The sequence below is a fragment of the Stylophora pistillata genome, chromosome 8, assembly GCF_964205215.1.
Source record: "Stylophora pistillata chromosome 8, jaStyPist1.2, whole genome shotgun sequence".
In the NCBI taxonomy this organism is placed as follows: Eukaryota; Metazoa; Cnidaria; class Anthozoa; order Scleractinia; family Pocilloporidae; genus Stylophora; species Stylophora pistillata.
Genome location: NC_142526.1, coordinates 21,688,596 through 21,714,591, shown reverse-complemented (window position 1 = coordinate 21,714,591; position 25,996 = coordinate 21,688,596). Strand labels below are relative to the sequence as shown.

The following is a 25,996-nucleotide window of genomic DNA, read 5'->3' as shown; positions in this document are numbered from 1 at the left end:
AAAATTACACATAAAGTCATAACTCTGCGACGTCGCGCGCGTGTGGCCAGGTTCCGGGTGTGGACAAAACCAGGGGCCCGTTTCTCGAAAGTCCTAGTAACTTAACGGGCCCGAAACCATGTTTCAAAGTCAAAATTTAACGGATAGGATAGCAGGTTCTGGCCCCCAAACCAGTCCTTTTTGTTTCTTTAGCTGATAGGTTTATTGTATCATTTTCAAAACTTTTGAAATCCCCATCTTGAATCAAAACAGAACAGCTTTACTGGCCCGTTAAGTTACCGGAAATTTCGAGAAACGGGCCCCTGGCCTAGGCCATGGCCTACCCTGCGGCCTACGCTGTGGCCTACCCTGTGGCCTACCCTGTGGCCTACCCTGTGGACTACGCTATGGCCTACCGGTGGTCAGATTTTTTTAGAACATAAAAATAAAATCAGTAAGAGTCGAACGAATACGCTGGTGTACTGTACGCTGGTGTAATATCTGTCTCTGAAAAGGGTATACTAAGAGGTCGCTAACACGATTTTCAACATCCGAGGGAACGAAACACTGCAAATGTCGCAGCACTCAATCATAACGGTCGGTTAAGGGGGAGGGGAGAGGAGGATCTAATATTGCGTGGTCGCAGAGAATATGCAAAATGGCGGCTTTAAGATGCAGGCTGTCAGTTGATAACATATAGTGGAGTGCTGGTGTAAAATGTAATGAACGGCGTTATATCGGAGAGCATACATATCGAGGTAAGAAAACGCAAACATTACGTGCCAGGCCAATTTTTTAAGTGCCCTCAAGTGCTGTAGAGTATTGAATTTGGTACGAGCACCCCGGGACACGCACGCATCGCCGTCGTAAACATTTCGCAGACTTTACTTGCTTTTCCAAAGAAAGGGCCAGTATTGCACTAATTGGAAAGGAGAGCTGATATGATGATGTTTGCCCAAAAGTTGCTTTTAACCGGCTTCTGTTCCTCGATTTCCTTATTCTATCAGAAGGTTAAGAAGTTTTGATCGGAATGACTGTGGCCGTCAAAACGGCAGAAGAAAGTCGTCGGTAAGACAGTACTCAGGAAAACGTTGAAAGGTTTCCAGCAGTGCTATCCTTTTAAAAATCTGACCACCGGTAGGCCATAGGGTAGGCCATAGGGTGGGTCACAGAGTAGGCCACAGGGTAGGCCACAGGGTAGGCCATAAGGTAGGCCAGAGGGTAGGCCAGAGGGTAGGCCACAGGGTAGGCCACAGGGTAGGCCACAGGGTAGGCCACAGGGTAGGCCACAAGGTAGGCCACAGGGTAGGCCATAGGGTAGGCCACAAGGTAGGCCAGAGGGTAGGCCAGAGGGTAGGCCACAGGGTAGGCCACAAGGTAGGCCACAGGGTAGGCCACAAGGTAGGCCACAAGGTAGGCCACAGGGTAGGCCATAGGGTAGGCCACAAGGTAGGCCAGAGGGTAGGCCACAGGGTAGGCCACAGGGTAGGCCACAGGGTAGGCCACAAGGTAGGCCACAGGGTAGGCCATAGGGTAGGCCACAAGGTAGGCCAGAGGGTAGGCCAGAGGGTAGGCCACAGGGTAGGCCACAAGGTAGGCCACAGGGTAGGCCACAAGGTAGGCCACAAGGTAGGCCACAGGGTAGGCCATAGGGTAGGCCACAGGGTAGGCCATGGTCTAGGCCAGGTTTTGTCCACATTCCCAGGTTCCTAAGTTTTAGCGGTGTTTCCCTGATGTTAAAAGTTGTGTGAAGACAATTTTAGACCGGTTGTGTCCTCTTTGTCTTCTCAAACCAGAGTAGATAGAAAATTTTGACAAATATTTCCTAAAGGTGGCGATAAAACCCGTATGGTTTTGCAGTTGTACTTTTCCATCCCTGTTTTAATTCTAACGGAAGCCAACTAGCCACAAAGTAGAAAAAATTCAGTTTTGGCTGGTGGTTTTCAATTATTTTCCACCAGACGCAGGCTAGTAAACAAACTAAACTTGACCAAACTAGTTCCTGTCTTCAAAGAAGGCAAACAAACACTCCTTGCGAATTGAATTCCCAGTTTTGTGGGAATTCCTAGGAATTCTCAAAAATTCCCAACTATGCAAATAAGCTCTGAAATGAAAAGCTTGGAAATGCTACGAATTTCTCAGAAAGGAAGGTTCCAGTTTTGTGAGGACTTGGAATTCTTAGGAATTCCTAGGAATTCTCAGCTATACAAACTACCTTTAAGTTAAGAAGGGTGGAATTCTTGGGAATTTCTGGGAACTGAATTTGAGACAAATTAAATAGCCCTGAAATCCAAATCATTCTGACCTGTGATATAGTGTAGCACTAGAAACGGCTGGCCTACCGAAACTTCACGAGAGGAGAGGAAAGATTTCAACCAATCTGTTTCACGAGATAGTCCGTAACCCCACCCATAGACTCCACTGCCTCCTCCCCCAAAGGAAGAGTTGTAGATATGCACTGAGGCGGAAAAGTGATTGCACTCTCCCCATATGCAAAACCGGGCGCTTGAAGAACAGTTTTATTTTTAGCCATATTTATAAGACGTAGATAATTTTCCTTCTTTCTTAATGACGAAGTTGTAATATTTTATACTCCTTTCTTTATCATCTGTAGTTGTAAATATTCTGTAATTCAGCATAGTATGGCTGCAAGGTGTTTATAATAAAGTATCTATCTATCTATCTATCTAATTCCAAGAAATTCTCAATACCTTGAATGTGAATAGGGGACTTTAAATAGGGATTTATGCCTCAGGGCGAAATACTATCGTCGATAAAGACCACAACAAGTTTCATTAGTTATAAGTGTTAGGTTTTATTGGAATACAAGAGAGGTGCCTTTTTGGTCTTAAGTGTGATGTTTAGAATGAGAATGGGGACCTATTGAGCCCTTTATATACAAGACGGACTGGTGCCTTTTTGGTCTAACTGTGTTAAAGAATGAGAATTATAGGGACCTGTGATGCCAATATGCAAAAAAGGTGCCTTTTTGTTCCTAAGTGTGATGTTAAAGAATGAGAATGGGGACCTGTGAGGCTAATATATAAGAGAGGTACCTCTTTGGTCTAAACTGACGCTGAGGAATGAGAAAAGGGACCTGTTGGGCCAATTCATTGTAATGAGACTGAAGGCTCTGCTAATTAGTGTCTTAATGCCTCTCCAGATTCTTGAGGGGGCTTACTATATCGACTAAAGCCAGCATTCTCCTTTTTTTTAATGAAGCTTTTTTCTTAATGTAACCTAATGTGATGGTCTTGAAAACAGAAAGACTAAAGAACCTTTAAATACCAGTCATCAAACTAACATTTATACATAATGATTGTAACTTTATCTTGAATAATTAAACTCCAGTGTAGCTCCTAATATTTAACTCATGACTTCGCTATTCAAACTTCAAGCTAATGTCTTTCAACTCAGTCTCATTTTACTTTCTGTACTCTTCACTCTCATCTTAGGAATCTTTCCAGGTACGTGTTTCTGTAATCTATTCAAAGGTTTCTGGACAAAGCTGAATAACGTGCAGGCATGCGCTAGATTTTGCCACGGAAACACGGATTTTGAGTCGTTCGCATGAATGATTTCCTATTCTGTTGCTTCGAGGTGTCGTTTTCCTTGCCACTTTTCTTTTACAGAACAACCTCCAAAAACTTGGTACACCCTCTGAAAAGTTTCAAAAATAAATTTTTCCCTTAAAACCTCTAGAAATAGGAAAATGCCTTCGACGAAAACAGAGTTCCTCGGTTTTAAAAGTCAGCCCTTACTATTTTCCGCTAATTTCGCTAAATTTTAGACCTAGGACATTTGAGCCCGTGTTGTTGACGGCAACCCGCTGACGTAGCATTTCATTATTCAGCTCTGTCAGGTTACTGGTGTGTCTTGCCTCTGAAAGTCTGCTTTGTGTGCTTGCATTGAAGCTGCACTGAGTCAAAGTAAATTTGACTAACTTTCTATAACTACAATTTAATTCACCCTTGTACATCTACTTATTTTAGTTTGTTTGTTTGTTTCTATGCACTTTTTGTTTTGTTTTGTTTTGTTTTGTTTTTGTCTTGCTATTGATGTTGATGTAATCTTTGCCAGCTTCTAGTTCATTCTTTTTTAAATGTAGCACTTTTTCCCCATGTTTCCCAAATGTTTCCCAGGTGTTTGATATATTAGATTAAAGGCATAAATGAATGCTGTTAGTGTTTCTGGCAAAACTAGAAGAGTTAGCCAAGGTCATATTGGACTTTCTATTACAGCTCTGGTTCTTATACATTTCTTTAAAAGCATACATATTTAAAGGTTGTTTATACATTTATAATTATAGGTATAGGTCATGCAGTGATAACTATACTTTGTGGAGCATTTGTATCTGAGACTCAAGGAAAACATATATTTCAACTGAAGGATGGACATGTTTTTTTTTTTCACAACTGCACTTAAAGACAAAATTTACCTCAGAGAAATGATACTCTTGTCAAATTACTAAATTAAAACATAATGAATGAACCTTACATTGCAGCTGAAGATGAACCACTTCGGAGGCAGACCTCCCGAGATCAGTATCCTTTTAGGACTAAAGCAAGACTAGTTCTTTTTTTCTCAGTTTTGTATTCACTATCATTACCATTTTTGGTTTTTTGGTTGGTTGTATTTTAATTTTTCTTGCTGATGTGTTCCTATTTCTCCATTTTTGTTAACTATTGCAATGTGAATTCCCAGAGCCAAAAATAAATCTTAAATAATTCACAGTATCTCACTCTGATCCATTTTCTCTAAAGTCAATTTTTCTCTTTTTTTTTTCTTTTCTAAAAATCTCAACTTTTTCCATGCACAGAGTCAGAGTTTTTTATTTGTTTTTTCTGTTTGTAAGGTTTATTTAGCTCTTTTGTTTTTTGTTTTTTGTTTTTTCAATTTTGTTCCTTGCTATGATAAATTTCCTTCACAATTATGTAGATGGTTAAAAGAAGTGTTCCTCTCAGCGGACAAAAGTGGAGATGGTCTCTTAAGCGTTGATGAAGTCTTTTCTCTGATGCACAAACTCAATGTGAAAATATCAAACAGGAAATTGCGAGAGACATTTAAGGTGTGTACATTCAGTCTGCCTTTTTTTCAGATGACCAGTTAGTTCAGTGATGGTACTGCTTGTATTTTTGGTTGTCATTTGTAATACTTAGATCTGCTTGCATTGCATTTCTTGCACTTTAATGGTTATCAATGGTTGGTCTTCTAAGGAAACCTTCCCTGGTAGGACAAAATAATTGTCTTCAAACAATGCAAAGTCATCTGTCAATCGGACGTAAAGACAGCAGAGTGACAATAACTCTCAATAAAGAAACAACTTTAAGTTTAAATTTACAAGACATATAACTTCTCCCTGTAACACACATAAATTATGAAGCAAACAGGTAATAAGAATATTCAAACTTATCATCTACTTGTAGACATTGTTATCTTGACCTTAAGCTCTAAATCCTCATAACTATTGTACGACTAGGAAATGTACGAGAGAGGAGACATCAGCAATCAGATTTTGGGAGTGCATATCGTTTGACAATAATTTATTAGCAGCACTGAGTATGATGTCATTCAAACAAAAGTTTTCCCTCGTTGGAAATAAAAACAGCAGTTTTGCTTGAACTGATTTCCAGTCTTCTGTACATTCTGGTGCTTGCTGGTCAATTATTTTTGCCAAGGAAACTCCATGAGACATTTTCATTGATTTAAGGGCAACTTGTTTAAGCAGTGTAGGCTTCATTTAAAAGCTTTGTCCATATAATTTATTTCAGTTGAAAGGGATGGTAAATTTCCATGAATTGAGCTCTTATGGTTTACTAATGTGGGTCAGTCATGTGTAAGGGGCAAGACCAAGAGATACCGCCTCCCGGTTAGCTCAATGGATAGAGCGCTAGACTGTTGTGCGGGAGGTCGAGGGTTCGAGCCCCGGCCGGACCAACATTCAAGGTCTTAAAATAAATGAGGAGAATATGCTACCCTTCTATAGCATCAAGAAATGGTTAGATATTCCAGTCTTCTCGGATAGGGACGAATAAATGGAGGTCCCGTCTCCTGTGGGGTTAGGGGTAGGAGACGTTAATTTCCCACGCACGAGATTACTGTGTGATGGATGTCCTCCCCTGGGGTGGGATGGGTGGGTTTACTGGGCCCGCAGTAATTGGCGCAAGCTGTTGCGGTGTCCCTGCCTGTCGGCGAATCTAATAAAATAAAATAAATAAAATAAATAAATGAAATAAAAACCAAATTAGAATGATCATCTTGCTTAGGTAAGCATTGCCTATCAGCGTAAAGTAAAGTTTTTGTTGGCTTTGTATTCTAGGTGAATATCGTAAAAACCACTTCCTGAAGCAGCTATTATAGATAAAGCTTTGTAGTGATGGTACTGGCAAGGTTTTTATTATTTTAGAACATAGACAGACCTGCCAACCCCTGATAAAGGAAAATCTGGAGACCTATGAAAAAAAATCAGGAGATTCTACAAAAAATGAGATTCGATTTTTTCCCGATCAAGATTAAAAAAACCCTTTTCCATCGGGGAAAGTCATAAATAGTCTTTTTAAATGTTACCTTGCTTTAAAGGAGCACTCTGACGAAACCGCCCTATAATTTGAAAACCCGAAAAAATCAGTTATTTTATTATAATATGAATTTTTAGTGATTAATAAAGCCTTTTCAAAAATAATTTTAGTTTAAAGTCAATTCTAGGGCGAGAAAATTAATTACGATTTGAAAACCGTTCCGCCATTAATTTTCGTAATCACTTCGTAGGCTCAAGAAGACTGGCGCGAGTTTGGAGATTACTAATTTGACGCGCCGTGCTTGTGGCTAATTTTCAAAAACAGTCTTTTGATCGTCTATATTGCTTTTTATAACACTAAGACTATTTCATTAAATTTCACGAGGTTTCTGTATAAATATAAAAGAGTGTTGAGTAATCTACGTCACAATGGGAGGAACCGTGACGTAGATTACTCATTTGACGCGCCGTGATCGTGGCTAATTTTCAAAACCAGTATTTTGATCGTATATATTGCTTTTTATAACACTAAGACTAAGACTATTTTACTAAATTTCACGAGGTTTCCGTATAAATATAAAAATGTGTTGAGTAATCTACGTCACAATGGAAACGACCGCTGGCCGAAGATAAGTTGGCCGTGATTACGAAAATTAATGGCGGAACGGTTTTCAAATCGTAATTTCTCGCCCTAGACTGATTGACTTTAAACTAAAGTTATTATTGAAAAGGTTTTATTAATCACTAAAAATTCATATTAAAATGAAATAATTGAATTTTTCGGGTTTTCAAATTATAGGGCGGTTTCATTAGAGTGCTCCTTTAACCCTAACCCACCACCTCTTTTCCCCATGTTTACACGATTGGCGTTGCGATCGCTACCCGCGCTGAGCTTACAAAGACTACTTGGAAATTCAACATGGATACGAGGTCCAATATAGGAGACGCCTGGGAACTAGACACCAACCTCGTCCCTAGGGCCTACTCCCCTTTCAAAAATAATGGCGGACAGACGCGAACACAGTACTGGAGAAAAACCATTAAGTTTATTGAACACAAGCAAAAATCCCAGCTCGGTACAAAAAAGTAAGAACAGGATTCTTCTTTATTTGTTTTCCACTATATGGCACTAGCATTTCTCGTTCTTTTCCCATAATTTTTCCACAACTTAATTTATTTCATTTCAAGCGTTTTTCTCAAAAACCCGTGAGATTGCGCAGCTTTGTCGTGAGACCGTGAGAAATGACAAAAAGTCGTGAGACTCACGGCAAAACCGTGAGAGTTGGCAGGTCTGCATAGAAGTTGAAACCTCTGAGTAAGGATGGGCCGATAAGGCATTTTCAAATCGATACGATACCGAGTACGATATTTACCTTTTTATTCGATATCGATACCGATACTGTGACGTCATAGAAATGAATAGTAAGTCACGTGATCTGATTGGCTGAATGAAGACACCTTCGCACAGTTTTCAGTTCAGTTCTCTATAGTAGCATCAACAAGACAGTCGAACAAGTCAGAAATTTCTATTTATTGGGACTCATTTTTAAATTTCACGAGGAAATGAAGAAGACCGCAATGGTACAATCTTTCTACTTACAGATGATTAAGCAATCTGCAACTTTCACTTGCATTCATGATCATAAGGCGTACAATGAAAGATTATTAGTCACTGCACAGGTCACTAATGATAAACGAACACGGGTGCACGACTTATTATGGGCCCTGCGCTTCAATACTCGATACATCAGAGACTCCCTGGCATACAGGACCATATAGGTTGCTTTTCTCGCTCGAAGTTTTTCTTTAGTGAGTAGGCGTGGTAGTTTGCAACTCATTTTTGTTACTCCAGATATGTCCCTGTAATGCCAGGATTGTTGTGATTGTGATTTTGTTGCCGTTGTACTGAGTGACTTTACATTTACAGTTAATAGAATCGGGTCCTATTTCACAGTGAAACATTGTGCTGGGGAATGGAAGAAACCGCCACTTTGACCGTACACTGCGGCAATCCTACATTGCACGCAAATGCGCACGTGCACGATCTTGAGTCCGGAGCGTTTTATGCTACTTGTCAGCGGTTAGTCGCGGGAGTTAAGTCGCGGGTAGGTCACGTGCAGTATCGAAACGATCGATACCCTTAGCTGGTATCGATATTTTTCGATACGACCTCGGTATCGCTGGTATCGAATATTTGGTATAGGTATCGGCCCATTCTTACCTCTGAGTCAGTGACTATTTATTGACCCATTTAGCCTTACTCCTGCAATTTGGGAATATTTGGATTTCATTTTTATTATATTGTTGTGCTTCAATGATTTGTTGGTTGGGTAAAAAGGTTTGTTTGCAGATACAGTATGTTTGTTCGCCTGTTTGTCACAGTTTGAATTGGTATCAGCAACTTGAATTGGTTACAACCCTAGGCAGCAGACACTGATGATCAAGATTCTGATGGTTTACTGGATTTCAACGAGTTTATCAACTTTTATAAGAGCATCTCAACCAGAAGGGAGCTTTACCTTCTATTATTAAAGTAAGTTTGACTACATTTAAAAAATCTTAAGCAGTGATTTACATCCTTCTTTCTGATATAAGCCTTTTGAATCAACATAGAACTAATCTTATGCATCTTTTGGCAGAAAATGAGAAAAAAACTAATCATAAAGATTTAAGACGCCTACTTGAAACCCCAAATGAATGCTTTTGTACAACCCATGCATGCACCATTTTGGCAAAACAGTGTGCTATTGGAACAGGGTTGTCACCAAGCACCGGCTGTTGGCGAAATTCGCGGGTTGAAAAAGAGGGGATTGCTTTCTGGATTTTTGGCTTACAATCGTTCACCACCTTTTAGCCTTCTCACTAATGAAATTTCAGCCGGCAGCGTAATTTCCTAGCTACAACCCTGTTGGACAATACTTAAGGTGTTTGAAGGGGTTTTATCAGGCTCCGTGGTTGCCCAGCAATTGAGAGCTTCCATATTAAAGTACAGTTGCACAGGTAGCCTGATAAAGTTAGTCACTTGTGGCACTTATGAGTTCTGCTTCAATCTTTAAACTGTGAATTGAATGTTGAACGGATAAGACTGAGAATGCCGAACGATATTTCTCTCAGGCCTCAAATTTAAAGTTTACAGCGTTAGCTCTTTATATTAATAACATTCATTTTCAGAGTAGCTGAGTAGCTAATATATTCGAGAAAATAACAATCATTATGATAAGGAAAACAAAATACAGGTTTCCTTAGCGTGCTCAATGGTTGTAACTTTATTTCCTTACCAATGTTGGCAGATATGGGAACAGTAAAGAGCACATGACGGTAGCTGAGTTAAGGATATTTTTAGAGAAAGAACAGCAGGTACGCGATAAATTTACTCTACTATGCTAGATAGCAAAACAAAGTAATTGCAAGAATTGCGAGCGCTTGTAGGTCACTCACGTCAGCCACCCGGTCATCTCACCTTACATCTGAGTTATCTCGCCCTTAAGTGGGGTCATGTTACCATATGTTATCTCGATTAAAGTTGTTGATTATTTATTAGGATTGCTACTAATATTTCAACAGTTTCATAGTCACTAACACTTATTTGTTGAGCTTACTGCCTTTTCAAGTTTAGTGGCATAGCTCAAAAATAAAAATCACATTTGGAAAGGCAACAAAGCCTTGCGCTTAATTAATGATATTGTGCAGAGCATGATCTCTCAAGGTCACACCTCATTGTTCCTCCTCCACTTTGATCGTTTATTTTGTTCGTTAGCTTTGGTCCGAGCAGGTTGTTATTGTTACTGTTTTTCTTTCATCAACTGGCAACTCGCTGAGAATTTTCAAGTGTACAAGTCTGTCGATAGGTTACTCGCATAGTTTGTTTGTGACATCAACTATATTCAATCTAACTTGGGCGATGTGACCTTACTTGGAGGTATGGAACTTCGCTTTAAGAGCAAGGTTACCTGTCACTGTTTAGGAAAACGTATGTTAATACGGTTGGAACGTTTTACATTCGCGCGTCTACTTGACAACATTTTTTTAAGAGTTTTTGTATAATAATCCTTAAATTCCCTCCATCTCCTCTTGTTTAACCAAGACTGTATATTTGTAAACACCAAAAAGTCCTCTTTTTCTCGACCTTAAGTTATCATTTTGTTATAGTGACTCAGTGCACACAGTAACGATGTTTTTTGTATGATTTACTTTCATGGCGGTAATTCACATAGATGAAAGATGTGACAGAGGAGGACTGCTGCAAAATCATTCAAACTTACGAACCTGTACAGGAAAACAGAAGTGTAGGCATTCTTGGAATCGATGGTATTTTAAAATTGTTTTAATTACTAAAAGTATTAATTTTATTGTTACGATTTCGCCTTTTCAGTCACATCGCATCGTTGTATGTTAGGTACATTTCGTCTGTCCACGTCTGAATTCCTTCCGAGCGGTCGGAAGTTTTCATAGCAGAAAGCAGAAATAACTTTCCTTATTTAAAAGGGTCCGCGAAGACTTTTATTAATCATCGAATGAGAGTGATACACGTCTAAATCTCAAAATTGTCATTCTTTCCGTAGTTTTCAGGGGGAATTCAAGAACGGCGGTGCCTACCTTCCACTGGGGGGAAGGAGGGGACTTGGAAGCGAGCGCAGGAAGCGCAAGATTGTGGGCGGGTCTGGGGCCACCTCCCCCTGAAATTTTTGAAATCTATTCTTCGTACATACCTCATGCAACAATAAAAAAAATGTCGTCCTCGCAAAAAGTGAGGGATTAAAGCTCCCCCGGCAGCTCCGCCGTCCTTAGGGTTATTCCTATTGATATGCGCCAATGTACGTGGTTATCTCTGCTTCAGAGAGGCATCTGCATACTGACTAGAGGATAAAATTAACCGTTTTCAATGTTCACGGACATTTCCATAGAACCGCTCCTTTATGTATCTTACTGTTTTCATAGTATTCATTATATACATTTCCTTTTTCTTTTTTTCTTTTTTTTTTGCTTTGGTATCACATCACAGGTTTCACAAGCTATTTACTAGGTCCAGAGGGTGATATATTTAATCCAGACCATTCCAAAGTTAACCAGGATATGACCAGACCTCTGTCTCATTACTTCATTGCTTCTTCGCATAACACGTATGTTCATCTGTTGTTGGTGTTTGATATTCAATATTATTACACGACTCGGGCAGTCAGAGGGCCAATAACTAAAATCAACCAATCAAAATGCTCTATTGCCGGTCCAATATTCTCTAAGTATTGGACCGGGCACTGTCCCGAATGGTCCCGAATGATACCGCACTTGTGTCCCTTTGAACTTCAGTCGTATAATAAATCTCTTATTAACCAAGCTTGCTCGGGACCGTACTGGAAGAATATCGGCCCTCGGTCTTTTTTGTACGGACCTCGCTACGCTCGGTCCTTACTGTCAAGACCTCGGGCCGATATTCTCCCAGTACGGCCCTCGCGCTTGCTTAATAAGACATATGTACTCCTTCGAACCGAATTGACTCGACGTTTTAAATCAGAGAAGATTTCGGATGGGAAATGTATACTTTTGAAAGCTGATGTTTCTTAACCTTTTTATTTCCCAAGAGTAGACCGGCTCCTTATTTCTACTTACAGTATCACTTAAATCAAATGTAAAGGTCACAAGAATAACAGTGACATATAAGCCTGTCTTTTAAATTTTCCATCGCAAAACAAGTGAGTTTTGTTTACTTCAGTTCATGAACCTTCAAGAGATGTTAAGGGCAGGGGTCTTATAGCTCATTAGAACATAGCTAGCAGAACCGCACAATCAAATTCAGTATACGTAAGCGTGCTCAAAATCCCGATAGTGCACGCTGACAGCGTCAGCAAATCGCTTCGCCTGAAATTTTTTTTTTTTTTCGCGCGAGCGGCCATTGTTAGCGCGGGGAAAAATATTATATTTCGCGACAATAATGGATACAAACAGAAACTCGGCCTACTAATCCGAAAACGAAGACGATGTTTCGACCTTTTCCCTTGGGCTAGAGTTCTTAAATGAGGCAGACAAAGAGAAAAACAACGGAAAAGGAGACTCGGCATCAGCACCGTAACGATTCGCTTCAACTGATATTTTTGTCCGTTTTTCGCGTCGGATTTGATGCACAATTCCACCCGCTATGTTCTAAAACAATGGGTTCATGCTTTCAGCTGTGCACTATCGAGTTATAGAGCACGCGGGAAGTTTGGAGAGCACTCAATAAGCTAGAGTTGCTCTCGGCTATCGCCTCGGGCGACTCTTACGCTTCTTTCGTGCTCTCAAAACTTCCCGCGTGCTCCATAACTCGATAGTGCACGCTAAAGCATGAACCAATTGTTAAATAAAAATGTCCATGGGCTAGAAGCCGAATGAAGAAGCCGAATGAAGAAGCCGAAAAACGAATTACATAATACAGCTGCATGCACTGGAGCAGCTTTGTTGTGATGGTTTTTCCCTAAAAAACTTTTGGGCAATTATTGCTCATGTCCAATCCTTCAAACTTTGTCGTTGTAGCTACCTACTGGGAGATCAGCTTACATCTAATTCAAGTATGGATATCTACGTAAAGGTTCTGCAGTCGGGTTGTCGGTGTATCGAAAGTAAGAATTTGTATTTTTGCACCTTTTTACAGGCCTAAATTTTAATTTTATCGGTTTTATATTTTCATCCTTTGTTTTTACTTCCGAGTGAAAGACACCTAGTTGTAATGCTGCCTCTTGATTATTATGCTTATTTCTCTTTTCATATTCGAGGAGCGCTTTTCAATCAAGTGTCGAAAGTAACCCTGGATCACTTTGGTTCGCTGCACTGCTCTGTGTGATTGGTTAAGAAAACGTGTGGCAGCCTCTCATCCATTGGGTTTTAAATGCTGTTTTCCAAGTATCTGTACAGCTCGTTTATTTGTCGAAGAGTTATTTCTGTGCCGTGTAAACTTATTCCCCAGCACAAAAAAAACTATTCTCGACCTTTTTTCACTTTATAACTGTCGGGATGAGAAAGAATAAGACTTGAACATTCCAGGATATTTCAAATGAGATGATCCAACATTCTGCCCTGTTTATTTTTTTTTATTATTTATTTCTGTGTGCTTTCAACTCCGCAGTTGACTGCTGGGATGGAAAGGATGGTGAACCTGTGGTTTATCATGGCTACACGATGACATCCAAAGTGAAATTCCGTTACATCATTCTTAATATCAACGACTTTGCCTTCCTTCATAACAAGTAAGAAAGAACTGTACTTAAAAGCAAACGGCCTAACTAAGAACCGCGGGAAGACTTTAATTTTCCTTTGGTGAAGCAAGTCGTAAATATTGCGATACTGGTACAGCATGTAAAGTTAGCAATATTAATCCATCTTGTAAATATGTGCTCATTCTTGCTAAGTCGGCGGTAACCCACCTTATTACACAGCCGGCAGCGCGCGTGGGCAATATGAAGCGAATCCTGTGTTCTGATTGGCTACCCGAACGGGCAAGATGGGCCACCTTGATCCCACCCTCGAAAAATATTGCGTAGAGCGGACTTACAAAGTTCGTAATTTTTGACAATGGCGGCGATGGAGTCAAACACAGTTCGATTTCTTTTCTGGCTCGAAATGAACATGTCATTCTTGATTGTTATTACATCGAAAAATTTTTTGCTATAAGATAAATCCTTCCTTGACCTAGCCTGTCAAGATGGGTAGCCATTCTGACCTCATGCTTGTTTAATAACCCATAAATATATGAAACTTCGCAATTTTAAATGCAAACACAATTCAATAGTTTTCTTCTTTCTAGATATCCAGTTATTCTTTCGTTGGAGAATCACTGCAGTGTCAGCCAACAAAAAGTTATGGCGAGTCTTATGCAAGATATTTTTAAAGATATCTTTTGGAAACTTGACCTACTTTTCATCTAGTATTCTCTTCCTCAAGTCTGGTAGAGAAACTTGTACCTTGATTTGCCTTAACGTTTCTTAGATAAACTGATCTATGAGACAAGTTTGGATAGAAAAGATTTACCCTCACCTCAGAGTTTAATGGGTAAAATTCTGATAAAGGTATATGCCAATAAGGACATGTTATATAATTTAGTTATCGCATGTCCCTTTGCATTTAATTTTTTTATCTCTTCCCTTTCCTCCTCGTTTAACGATAAAAGTTCAGGTTATTTAAGTTATTTTGCGATGTGAATCATGCCTTGAATATTTATGCTTCACGAATAACTTAATTTAGGAAAGAAATAGGTGGCAATTGATCTTCAACTAAAAGAAGACACTTGATAGCGAGAAGCTCTTAGACATGCTATAACAATTGCTCTTACCATATACAATTATGAGTTCCCTGTGTAGAGTCTCAAGCGTTCCCCCTTTGTAATACTACCCCTCCCTCCCTCCCCCCCCCTTACCTCCAAAGTAAAAAGTTGAAATCTATAGGATTTTGAACCAAAACAATGCATGCTGCACAGGAAATAGTTGATAAGTCGTATTTGGTCTCCTCTAGTAGCTCCTCGTCTAGAAGCCCTGTAAATTTATACCAACCAGCGGGAAAGGGGTGAAAGGGGCTTAGCAAAGGCATATGATGGAAGCTTTTTAATATTTGAAGGCCAAAAAACTACCAGCCACTTTTGACCAAGGGTTAGATGAAGGGGAAGTAACAGAAGAAGATTCGGCCGATGAAATGGAGGAGGCTTTTAAATTCAGAGATCATGAGGTGAGAACTCCAATTCTAACTCAGCTAAATTTACTCAGAATAAGTACTTTCAATAAAAAATTTTATCGAAAACATCAGAACCAATGGCTCCCCTTGCATCAGAATCAACAAACTCTGACTACTTTTTTATTTACTCGTACAGCATTTCTCGGTACCATACGTAGAACAAAAGCATGATATCACTTTTGTTTTACAGGCAAACAACCACTTCACAGTACTTTTCAAACATTGCTATCGCAGGATTCAGTATTTACTTTTATAGACCTGAATTAATTATCAGCCTATCTCTCCAATGGCTCCCCTTGCATCAGAATCAACAAACTCTGACTACTTTTTTATTTACTCGTACAGCATTTCTCGGTACCATACGTAGAACAAAAGCATGATATCACTTTTGTTTTACAGGCAAACAACCACTTCACAGTACTTTTCAAACATTGCTATCGCAGGATTCAGTATTTACTTTTATAGACCTGAATTAATTATCAGCCTATCTCTTACCCTTTATCTCTTTTGTGTTTATCCTTATTCCAGGAGGCGTTAGAGCCCTAGCACAACAGTTTAATCGGGAGGTATAGAGCTGATTCAATTATCAGCTTATCTCTTACCCTTAATCTCTTTGCGTTTATCCTTATTCCAGAATGCGGTAGAACAGAAAGCCAAGAAGCGCAAATGGCGACGCACCCTTGCGTCCCTACAGCGCCTCCGTTTGAACAAAGATGACGAAGAAAATGACGCTCGTGGCGACCTTAGCTCAGCAATTGTGACGTCCGTGGCTTTAGAAGAACCCAATTCAGTAGGAACATCAAAAGGCGTACCAAGGGTGTGTAGTCAATTCCTTGCATCGATTATGTTAGTTGTTGTTGGTCTTGTTATTGTTTTTGTTGCTCAGGGATTGGAGAAAGCTTTACAACACGTTATTGGTTACTGATGTTGGATAGCACAAGTTATGAAAATGTTTAAGTCATCTACTGCAATCACACACTTTTTTTCGTAGCGTTTTTGAATGAACAAGGACGGCAGAGCTAGAAATCTATTCTTCAACCCTTTGACCCCTAAGAGTGACTAGCATCTGATTTTTCCCTGCAATATCACCCCACCCCACCCCCCCTGAATCACTCGTTACGGTCACGAGAATAAAAGAAGTAATCACTAGCTAAAGAAGCTCTTGATTGCTGAACAAATTCTCCTTGTCAGCACCTTAGTAAATGTAGAGAGAACAGTATGGAGAATATGCATGCGGATGTTAGGGTGTGAGGGTTAAACATCACAAGTTTAAAGAGAATTCGGCGTTTAAACAATCCATGTACGTGACCTATATTATATAAATTCTTTTTCCTGATCAATGGTTAAGTCTTACGTTAAATGTTGTGTGAAAGTGTAGTGTGATCGTCCTGGCGAGTGTAGTCCTGAGAAGTACTGTTGTCGGTGGTAGTGACTGACGTTTCGACAACCTGTGCGGAAGTCATCAGAGTCAAGTGAATAGTTGTTGTCATTAGAATGTTCTTAGTCCAGTTCGTGTAAAACGATTGGTCAGTTTTACAGGGATATTATTGGCTGTAAGACTCAAGTGACGACCAACTTACGCAGCAACAACCATTCACTTGACTCTGATGATGACTTCCGCACAGGTTGTCGAAACGTCAGTCATCACCACCGACAACAGTCCCTCTCAGGACAACACTCACCAGGACGATCACACTACACTTTCACATGTTACCCCCGGGCTCAAACCATTTACTACTTTAAATGTTGTGTCATGAAGAATAGAGGGAGCTCGTAGAAAAAATTTGCTCTTAAAAGCTTTCATTTTTTTTTTTCTCTCAGCTTGGAAGATCGCTGTCTGCAAAATATGTCTTTGATCAGCGTCCTCGTGATCAGCCGGCAGAAATAAGAAAAACACAAAGCTTTAGTGAGAAAGATAAGGTATAGTAATACATATAAACACCTCTAAAGCAAGGAAAGTATTTCTAGCGGTATGGAACGAGAACTCGCAAAAACTCTCATAATTCCGTTGGTATGGAACGGTTTGGTAGTATGATTTATCTTTATTTCTCAGAAAATGAGTAGGCGATCTAAAAAGGTTACCTCCAACGACGAGGTGGGTATTTGTGCTAATTATTACGACTCATTATTATTTGTTTTGTTTTGTTTTTTGTTTTTTTTGTTACCATATATGTACTTTTTGCCCTTCAGTTGTCTAAATTTTGTGATCCTTAGATGTCCACAAAGTTTCGGAAGCTAGTACGACTTGGGTCAATAAAATCTTTGCGTTTTGTTTATTTATACTTCCTGACCATTGCTTTTCTCTTGCTTATGGTAACAGGATTTCACAAGAAAAATTAAGTTAAGCAAGCAGCTTTCTGATCTTGTTGCCTACACGAGGTCATCAGCATTCAAAGGACTGGATCTTAATGAGAATGGTGCGTAAAGACATGATGTAGTTCAAAATACCGCAGTTCAAAATATATGAACTTCATATATTCATTGCATCTCATGTAGAGATATCATGTGTCACGAGTTTGGGAGAAAGAAAGTATTTGAGTCTTCTATGAGCTCTCTGCCGTTAAACCTTCTAATCTTACATATTTATCCTGGGAAGGTCGCAAGACCTTGGGGGATTACTTGGTTTTCAGGGGAACCGGAGGGGGTATCAGTCGTCTCAAGCAGAATTTATCCCTTTAACTCCCATAGGTGACCAGGAAAGAATTTCTCCTTACAATATCAATACAATATCAAGCAGACAGGTGGTGAGATTCAAGAAAAATATCAATCAGAGGATTATTAGTTGATCCAATACCAAATTCCTAGAACTAATAGCATAAGAATCATATAGAAGGAAGTAAGGAGAATTATTTATGAGATCTTGGGAGTGAAAGGGTTAAGACGTGGACTAAAGAAAATTGACTTCCAGGGAGGGGATCATTAGAATAAAAGCGATCCTTATGATGCAATCAGGTAGGTTTTATTATGACAGAGTCAAAATCCTCGACCCCCTCCTCGACCCCCTCCCCCCCCTTCAGGCGATGAATTATGACCGGCTCCCCAGATTAATTATGTGTATTGGTTATTCAACGATTTACGCGAAAAGTGTTATTGAAAGTAGATTTTTTTTTTTTCACAGATACCCACTGTGAGGTGTGCTCAGTACCTGAATCAAAAGCTTACAGATATGTCGACACAAAAGGCGAGCAATTCGTGCGTTACACAAGATATAAACTTTGCCGAGTATACCCAGCAGGTTACAGAATAGACTCCAGCAACCCAAATCCACAAGCCTTCTGGAACTGTGGCTGCCAACTAGGTAAGAGAGAATGTTGTCCGGTTGCATCTGCCTGCCATAGCAAGGCAGATGCTATAATTAAAGTGTGCAACTGTCTTTCAGAGTTTCAGAAAATTTAGCTTTGATAAATGCCATAGTGGAAGGTACGATGAGTCACCAAAATCAATTACATTCTTTCATTATCATCTTTATTTGCCTTATTTTAACAATTAAAAAATAGTTAATTACAGCGATAACAGTTAGAAGGCGAGGAGACCCAAGAAGCCACCAGGCTTATGGGAGAGCCACCTCACTTAGAATAATAAATTAAGTAAAGAAAAAGTGCTGCGAATGTGCGGCTTGGCCAATTCAGTGATTATTTAAGTAAAAACTCTTGCAATTTCGCTTTAAAGCTAAGAAAGTTTGACGAACGAGTGACTGAAATAGGGAGAGAGTTCCAAATTTTAGGACCTTGATAGAGAATTGTAAACTGCTTGACATTTGTACGGCACAAATGCGTTCGATAATTACTGGCTGTTCTGGTACCATAGTTGTGAATTTGGCTATTCCTTACAAAAAGATCGAGAAGCCATGGGGGCAATAAGTTATATTTGAAATAAAACATAAATTTAGCGATTTCAAACGTCTTGACTTGGAAAATATCTAAAATTCCTAGTTTGGAGAATAAAGGGCAGAGTGGTCTCGATAGTCTGAGTTGGTGATAGCCCGCACAGCTCGCTTTTGCAAATAATAAATTCTATTTAAGTTGGATACGTATGTGGACGACCAGACGGAGTTACAATAGACGATATAAGGATAAACTAAGGTGTAATACAAAGTGAGCTTGGTTGCAGAGGATAGGGAAAAGCGAGACCTAAATATAATACCTATTGATTTAGCGATTTTTTTACATACATAGCTGATATGGTATTTCCAGGTGAGATGATTGTCAATATAGACCCCAAGGAATTTAGTCACATTAGCTTGTTGTAGGTGTTTACCTCCAAAGGAGAGAGAAATGCTGGAGTTAAATTTCTTCTGTCTGGGTTTAAAAATTATATAGTTGGTTTTCTTTACATTAACTGAAAGCTTGTTACATTTTAGCCAAACGTCAATGTTTTGGAGTTCATCATTAAGTATAGACTCTAAGAAATTTAGATTTGAGTGAGAATAAAAGATACTGGTGTCATCAGCAAAAAGTAGAGGGTCTGATAATTCAGAGGCATTAGGAAGGTCATTAATGTATAGAATAAACAATAGTGGACCTAAAATCGAACGTTGAGGGACACCACACTTTACATATTTTACTGTCACAGTGATAAAGAAAATGGAGATTCCACAAAAATAACCTCGTATAGCTTTTGAAAATTTTTACGAAAATTATAACAGGAGCTATACGCCGTTACAGATTTGTTTTGGACACTTGCTACCTTCCATGCCTCAGAGTTCAGAAAGACCTCGAAAAAATTAGCAATTGACAACATTTGAATGGGGGAAGGAGCAGGAAAGCAGTTCAAGTGGTGTTGCGTCAAGGTTTCACAACCATTCGTATAAGAAAGTGTAGCTTGCACTGTGCTTTTTTTACAAACGAATTTGATATCTAATTTCTGTAGTTTATATCATCCTCAATTCATTCAGTGGTTAACGTAGAATAGTGACATAAGCACATGTCCTTCCTCAGTGGCTCTAAATTATCAAACAGAAGGACGAATGATGCAGATATACAAAGGAAAATTCAAGTCAAATGGAAATTGTGGATATGTCCTAAAGCCTGACATTATGTGTGAAGGTTTGTTAGTATACTTTGAACACCAAATGTTAGTATTCTAATTGGTAAGAGACTTTCTCGTAAATGGTCTTTCTACGGTGTAGTAGGTGAGCAATCGGATGGAAGAAAAGGGTTGCCACTTTTTTGGCTTAGCCTCTTTCAGTAGGGTCTGGGTATGAATGAGTGGTAACGTATTGCAACTGGGCTTAGCGTTCGCCAGGGAGAGAGGGAGACTCTAAAAAAGAAAGACGTGAATACTCGTCGCACCTTCAGGGTAGAAAAAATTGACTTTGTTTTCATACTTAACTAAGGAAACTGTTTTGGCTGCTAAGAAAGGTTCAAGGGGTGCTTACATTTATAACTAAAATGTCATCAATGCGCTTAGCTGCTTTACAGTCGTCATTATTGGTCACCCTATGAGCTTGGTTCAAAATTTCCCTCAAGTATCAGTATCCTCTTCAAATATAAGTCCCTCGGGGTTTCTTGATACTTTTCGAACGAAATTCAAGAGAAAAACGACCAGAATTAAAATAAGTGTTTTCTCTTCCGTTTACAGCTGAACCTAACTTTGATCCGATGACAAGGAAGGATGTAAGAGGAGTCAGGAAAAAGATTTGTAAAATACGGGTATAAAGCCTTCATCATATGTATGAGGTGTATTATATGGGCTTTTTAAGAATGTGACTGAATCTTTGTCGATGTTCACGTAAAACGCTGGGCTCTCCATGAACAAATGATAAATGAAGCAAGTATAACCTGTATGAACAAGACCTAGCCTTTAAGGAGGTTTACACTTAAAAGTTGTACGATCATTAACCGATAGATTTTTATACGAATCCTGTGTAATGTCCTCACTTATGACTGAAAAATGTGAAAATTAATATTTCCGTTTATTAGGCTGTTTTTTCTTGCAGTTTGAATTGTTCTGCTTGTCTTTTCTTGTCTTTACGTGTTTGGTTTTTTTGTCGTATTTGTTGTTGTGGTTTTTTTTTTTTTTTCTTCTTATTCAATTTTTTTCTCAACATATCGCTTGTATTTCGATAGGTTATAAGTGGCCAACAACTGCCAAAGCCAAAAGACAGCATCTTAGGAGACCGTGGAGAGGTATGCAAAAGATTTCATAAGCAGTTTGTTTGTGTGCAGTTCGTTTTCAGGAAGGAATGAAGTGGGGGAAGGTAAGGAGAGTAAATAGGGACCTTAAGCAGTCAGGACGGCAACGCCAAGGAAGACTCCGATTAAAAAATGAATTTCTACTCTTAGTTAGAATTTCAAACATGGCTGCTGGAGCTTACTGTCTCATAAGGCGCCACAGCTCAACTTCAGCATGACGTATAAAAATAGCGTTGAGTTCCAAATGAAAATTAAATAATTTGCCGTCGCGGTTTCGGTTCGCAGACGACGCAAATTTTGGCGATTTCACGTTATTGTTTTGCATAGGACGGCTAAGAAATGTACAAAGTTTCAAAACGCACGTGCTGAGCTATTGTTCTGCCAATTAGATCTCTTGTTTTTCCACGTCCTCGTTGCCGTCGCCGTCGTGGTTGCTCAAGGTCCCTAATGAAGTGGGGGAAGGTAAGGAGAGTAAATATCCTGTAGGGCTCAGCGGTTTAGACCATGTCGATGACATGGTTTAACTCCTTTTCCCACAATTACCTTTCTTACCGAAAATTCTGACTGCGTGTCTGATTTGCAGCATGTATCTTGCCCTCAAACAGCATCAAATCTGTGTTTAAAATATTCAGCATTTCTTTATTTATTATGAACACCTGCTTCCCTAGTTTAGTTACTAGGAATATTTATTGTTAGCTATATTTCATTATTAAAGCGATCTGGCTCACAAACACATTTGTCGGCCAATATTTTTTTCTTCTTATTGTAGATTGTAATTTCTCGCGAAGAGGTAAAATTGCAAAGTCTATCAAGTTAATGAATGAATCGGTCTAATCAATTATGTTTGATACAGATCATTGACCCTTACGTGGAGATTGAAGTGATAGGTATCCCAGCAGACAACTGTAAGCGGCGCACAAAAACAATCATCGATAATGGTGAGGAAGAATCTAAGATATTGATAGAGTTATTGCAGTCTGTGGCACAGATGCTGCTTATGTCCTTCCGAATACTTGTTTAGATTCTGTAACGAGATCAACGGGACTCGTAGTGAAAAGAATCGTGGCGTGCTGTTATAGGCTGGTGTGGCTAATATTTTACACACTGCTCGGAATTTATTGTGATACATTTGAGCATTTATGGAAACGGGGTTGGTTTTTTAACATGCACAGTGCAGACCGTTAGAAGAAAAAGATAGCTCACGAACCCAACTTCACTTATGACTTCTTGTTAGGACTCTGAGAACAGCTTTTCTATAGTGGAATAAGTACCCGAGGAGGGGGGGGGGCATCCAAGAGGAATACTGAGTAGAATTCAAGATAGCTGGATATTGGCCCCATTATTTTTTCGTTATTTAAAGGGAACAAAATAAAAAGAAAAGCAGACTATGCTGCTGAAAAGAAAATTGTTTACCTGATTAAAATTTTCTTGTTTGTGAGAGTCAGCTTGACAAGTGACGTGGCAATGAAGTTGCGTGATGTAAAACTAAAACTTAGTGCACACCTATCATGAAAAAGTTTTTATTGATATGAAATACACGTTTAGTCTTACAAAATTTCTTTTGTAGGGTTCAATCCAGTTTGGGACGAGACTATCACCTTCGTTCTCACTTTCCCTGAACTGTCCAATTTCCGTTTTGTCGTTTGGGACGAAGATCCAATTGGTAGAGATTTTATTGGTCAAGTTAGTTATCCCTTTTCGAGCCTGATGCCAGGTAACTGAATAAGCTTGCATTTATATTCATCTGTTTTTCGAATAAACCATCATGTACATTCATGTTGCTTATGGCAGGGGGATTGCTCATCACGTCTGTGTATTAATTAACTATTGAGTTTTTCAATGTTTGCGGTGAAATTGACCTAAGGAGAAATCAACTGTTGGCCACAGGCGAGACCGGCCTTTTACACAAGAGACAAATCCCTAAATTAGTAGCATCCACCTCCACGCGTCTCTAGTCGATATTCACTTAGAAGCTAGAGTCACTCAAGTGACCTGTCGCTCAAGAAGCTAGAGTCACTCTCGGCTATCGCCTCGAGCGACTCTTACGCTTCTTTCGTGCTTAGCAACCTCCCGCGTGCATCCATAACTCAATAGTGTACGCTGTGGTGTTTACCATTTGTTAAGTGAAGTGATTTAACTGCTTACTTAGGCTACAGACACGTGCATCTTGAAGGGAATCAGCAAGCCTCCATATTTGTTCACGTTACAATTGCTGATTACAACGGAGAAAAGGTGAAATATTTATTCTTCTATTCATGAATCTTGCCTGGAGACTTAGTTGTAATATTGACAGAAAACGCGTAGATTGCTCCTAGTTTAAAGAGTGGTGCTTAGATCCAATGATCTCAAGCCACGAACAGTCAAAAGCTATCCAATTCCTTCCAAAATTATCTTTCGCATGTTCAAAAGTTAGTACTTTAAAGATAATCTCGCGAAGAAATTTTTTTCCCAGTAGCAGTAACTATTACCTCCCTCTTCAACGTCTACAATTTCATTTCAATCTCTTCCGGTTAAAACCTTTCTCTTCCAATTTCTAAATTTCATTTCTCCGCACTGTCTGCTTTTAATGGATTTGTGATAACTGTAGCGTCTTTGAATTGAAACAGTGTAGAGAAGTTCGGTTTGGTCTCTTCTGGTGGTGAAAATCTTAAAATAGCGTTTCTTTGCAGATAATAGATAGCTTGGATGTATTCAATCCAGAGAGAAGGTATTCAGGTGGAGTGAAATTTAAAAGGAGGCAGCGAAGAGACACTACTTTGTTCTAGGGGAAAAAAAAAAACAGAAAGACCAATCACAGAGAAGTACTGGCAAGGAGTTCTTTGCGGTTAAATGCTGGATGCCTTCCTGAGCAGAGATTTGTGAGCTGAATGCTAAGGATAACCCAAACGTTTTTATCACGACCTATTTACGAGCTGTGAATCATAAGAAACTATCAATATCTAAGATTTTGATATGTATGGAATCTGGTGACTAGTAGTCTAGACCGCAATGTTATTAACATGCCCAGAAACAGTTAAAAAACACGTGCTCGAGTGCATGAGAGAACCGCCATGTCGAAACTTGTACTCGCTATGTACTCGTTGTGTTGTTTTACTAAGCGTGGCCGCCCCGTTTTATTCTATCACTGTTGGAAGTTTCTGATTAAGTATTCGCTGATTAAAGTCGATCAATTCAGTCTTGTAATTTACACAATATGTACAACGATGATTTTGTATTTTTTTCGATTAATACCTGTGTAGTTAACAAGAATATATTTCTAATTTACTCCAGGGTAAATATAAGGATTCTAAGAAAAGTGAAGGAAGTCAGAGTTCCCTTTTGCCGTTTACAGTTGCTGTATGCGTCGTACTTAAGCTCTGATGATGTCATCCCTGACGCACTCTCTAAGAGAGTGTATATCTTTATTGCAACCAGCTGCTGCAAACACTGGTAGTCTGTATTTTGTCAACACGATGAATTATTAACTTGATTTCCTGATTGACTTTGATTGACACTAAGTTATGCAATTAAGCCACGTGAATAAGTCTGCTTTCAGTTCAGATGTTTTAGATTCGAAGTTACGTTCACGTTTTACTGACCTGTCGCGCTGACCCGTATTCTGTTATACCCTGATCTGTTATATCTGTTGCTGACCTGTATACCGTGAAACAATCCTACTAGACATCGCCAAAAAAGTAAGTTATCAGTGCTTTAATTCTAGCTAATAGTTTGACTCGTGTGTTTATGTATCGATAGATTCTGTTCAGATTCTCAAATGTATTTCATTCTTTTCTCTAGATCGAATAATAATATACTGGAATAAATTATACAATTTGCGTAAGCTAGTTGGATTGCCTGTTTGGTTTATTAGACTAGTCTGTTAAAACATTTGTAAATATGATCTGACCGAGTTTAGATATCAGTGTCGCTGTTCACAAGGGAATCATTTCTCATCACGCAACGCATGAAGCCTTTGTTCATACAACAGAAATGTTGAAATGAAAAATTGTGGCAAAAATTAACTTACAGACGACTCTCTAACTTCAGTTAGCTTCATAAAACCTCAGTCATCTACTTATGATCTAGGAGGTACTCTCTCGCAAATATGTTTCAATGTGTGAAATCAAACTTCAGTGAACATCAAAACATATGCAATACCTTAGTCATTTACGGTTGATCCAGAGGGATCATTTGTAAATCCGCTTCGTAATGTTTGAACAGTAAATTGTCCATCACGAATGTTTCTTCAGCTATATGACCACAATTCGGATTATCACCTTTTTTTGCGCGAACTGTCTTTCGACCATATGGATAGTTTCGTAGTGACCTGCCATCTGTCCTTTCCCACTGTTCTTTTTTCCTCTGATCGCCTAGTCCGATCCATTGTTCAATTCAATATTTGCCAGCAGACTTCTATTCAGAGGTTCTATTTAGACAATCATTTGCGATTTCTAATTCGATGTTCATCAGCTGAATTTCATGGTCTTCCCTCTTTCTGCTTGCACCGCGTGCACTGATTATGAAGCACAAAAAACAAGGCTCGACTGGAAATACAAAGTTTCTTTGTGCTTGAAACGAAGTCTAAACGGGAAAAGCCACACCGTTCAAGATGGACAAAGTAGCGCGCAGCAAAATAAAATATATTTCGGAAAAGAGCGAAGTGAACTTAAGCAAAACAAGGGATGAGTACACG

At 39.2% G+C, this 25,996-nt stretch overlaps 1 protein-coding gene across 2 annotated transcripts in view; it reads left to right on the top strand.

The window, feature by feature from the left end:
• LOC111344903 (1-phosphatidylinositol 4,5-bisphosphate phosphodiesterase eta-2) overlaps window positions 1–25,144 on the top strand; it is a 28,828-nt gene extending 3,684 nt beyond the window's left edge. Inside the window, exons 4-26 of one of the 2 annotated variants that reach the window (XM_088729827.1) lie at window positions 4,484–4,523; window positions 4,918–5,047; window positions 8,920–9,029; window positions 9,787–9,853; window positions 10,711–10,804; window positions 11,499–11,616; window positions 13,004–13,089; window positions 13,593–13,713; window positions 14,271–14,359; window positions 14,456–14,532; window positions 15,077–15,184; window positions 15,825–16,007; window positions 17,012–17,110; window positions 17,244–17,285; window positions 17,511–17,607; window positions 18,309–18,488; window positions 20,128–20,235; window positions 20,771–20,841; window positions 21,259–21,318; window positions 22,178–22,262; window positions 22,892–23,038; window positions 23,474–23,556; window positions 23,994–25,144. In XM_088729827.1, the coding sequence (XP_088585953.1) occupies window positions 4,484–4,523; window positions 4,918–5,047; window positions 8,920–9,029; window positions 9,787–9,853; window positions 10,711–10,804; window positions 11,499–11,616; window positions 13,004–13,089; window positions 13,593–13,713; window positions 14,271–14,359; window positions 14,456–14,532; window positions 15,077–15,184; window positions 15,825–16,007; window positions 17,012–17,110; window positions 17,244–17,285; window positions 17,511–17,607; window positions 18,309–18,488; window positions 20,128–20,235; window positions 20,771–20,841; window positions 21,259–21,318; window positions 22,178–22,262; window positions 22,892–23,038; window positions 23,474–23,556; window positions 23,994–24,089 (2,291 nt within the window). In that variant the 3' untranslated portion in view covers window positions 24,090–25,144. The remainder of the gene's footprint in view (window positions 1–4,483; window positions 4,524–4,917; window positions 5,048–8,919; window positions 9,030–9,786; window positions 9,854–10,710; window positions 10,805–11,498; window positions 11,617–13,003; window positions 13,090–13,592; window positions 13,714–14,270; window positions 14,360–14,455; window positions 14,533–15,076; window positions 15,185–15,824; window positions 16,008–17,011; window positions 17,111–17,243; window positions 17,286–17,510; window positions 17,608–18,308; window positions 18,489–20,127; window positions 20,236–20,770; window positions 20,842–21,258; window positions 21,319–22,177; window positions 22,263–22,891; window positions 23,039–23,473; window positions 23,557–23,993) is intronic. The other variant, XM_088729828.1, reaches the window with a different exon arrangement.
• The last annotated feature ends 852 nt before the right edge of the window (window positions 25,145–25,996 follow it).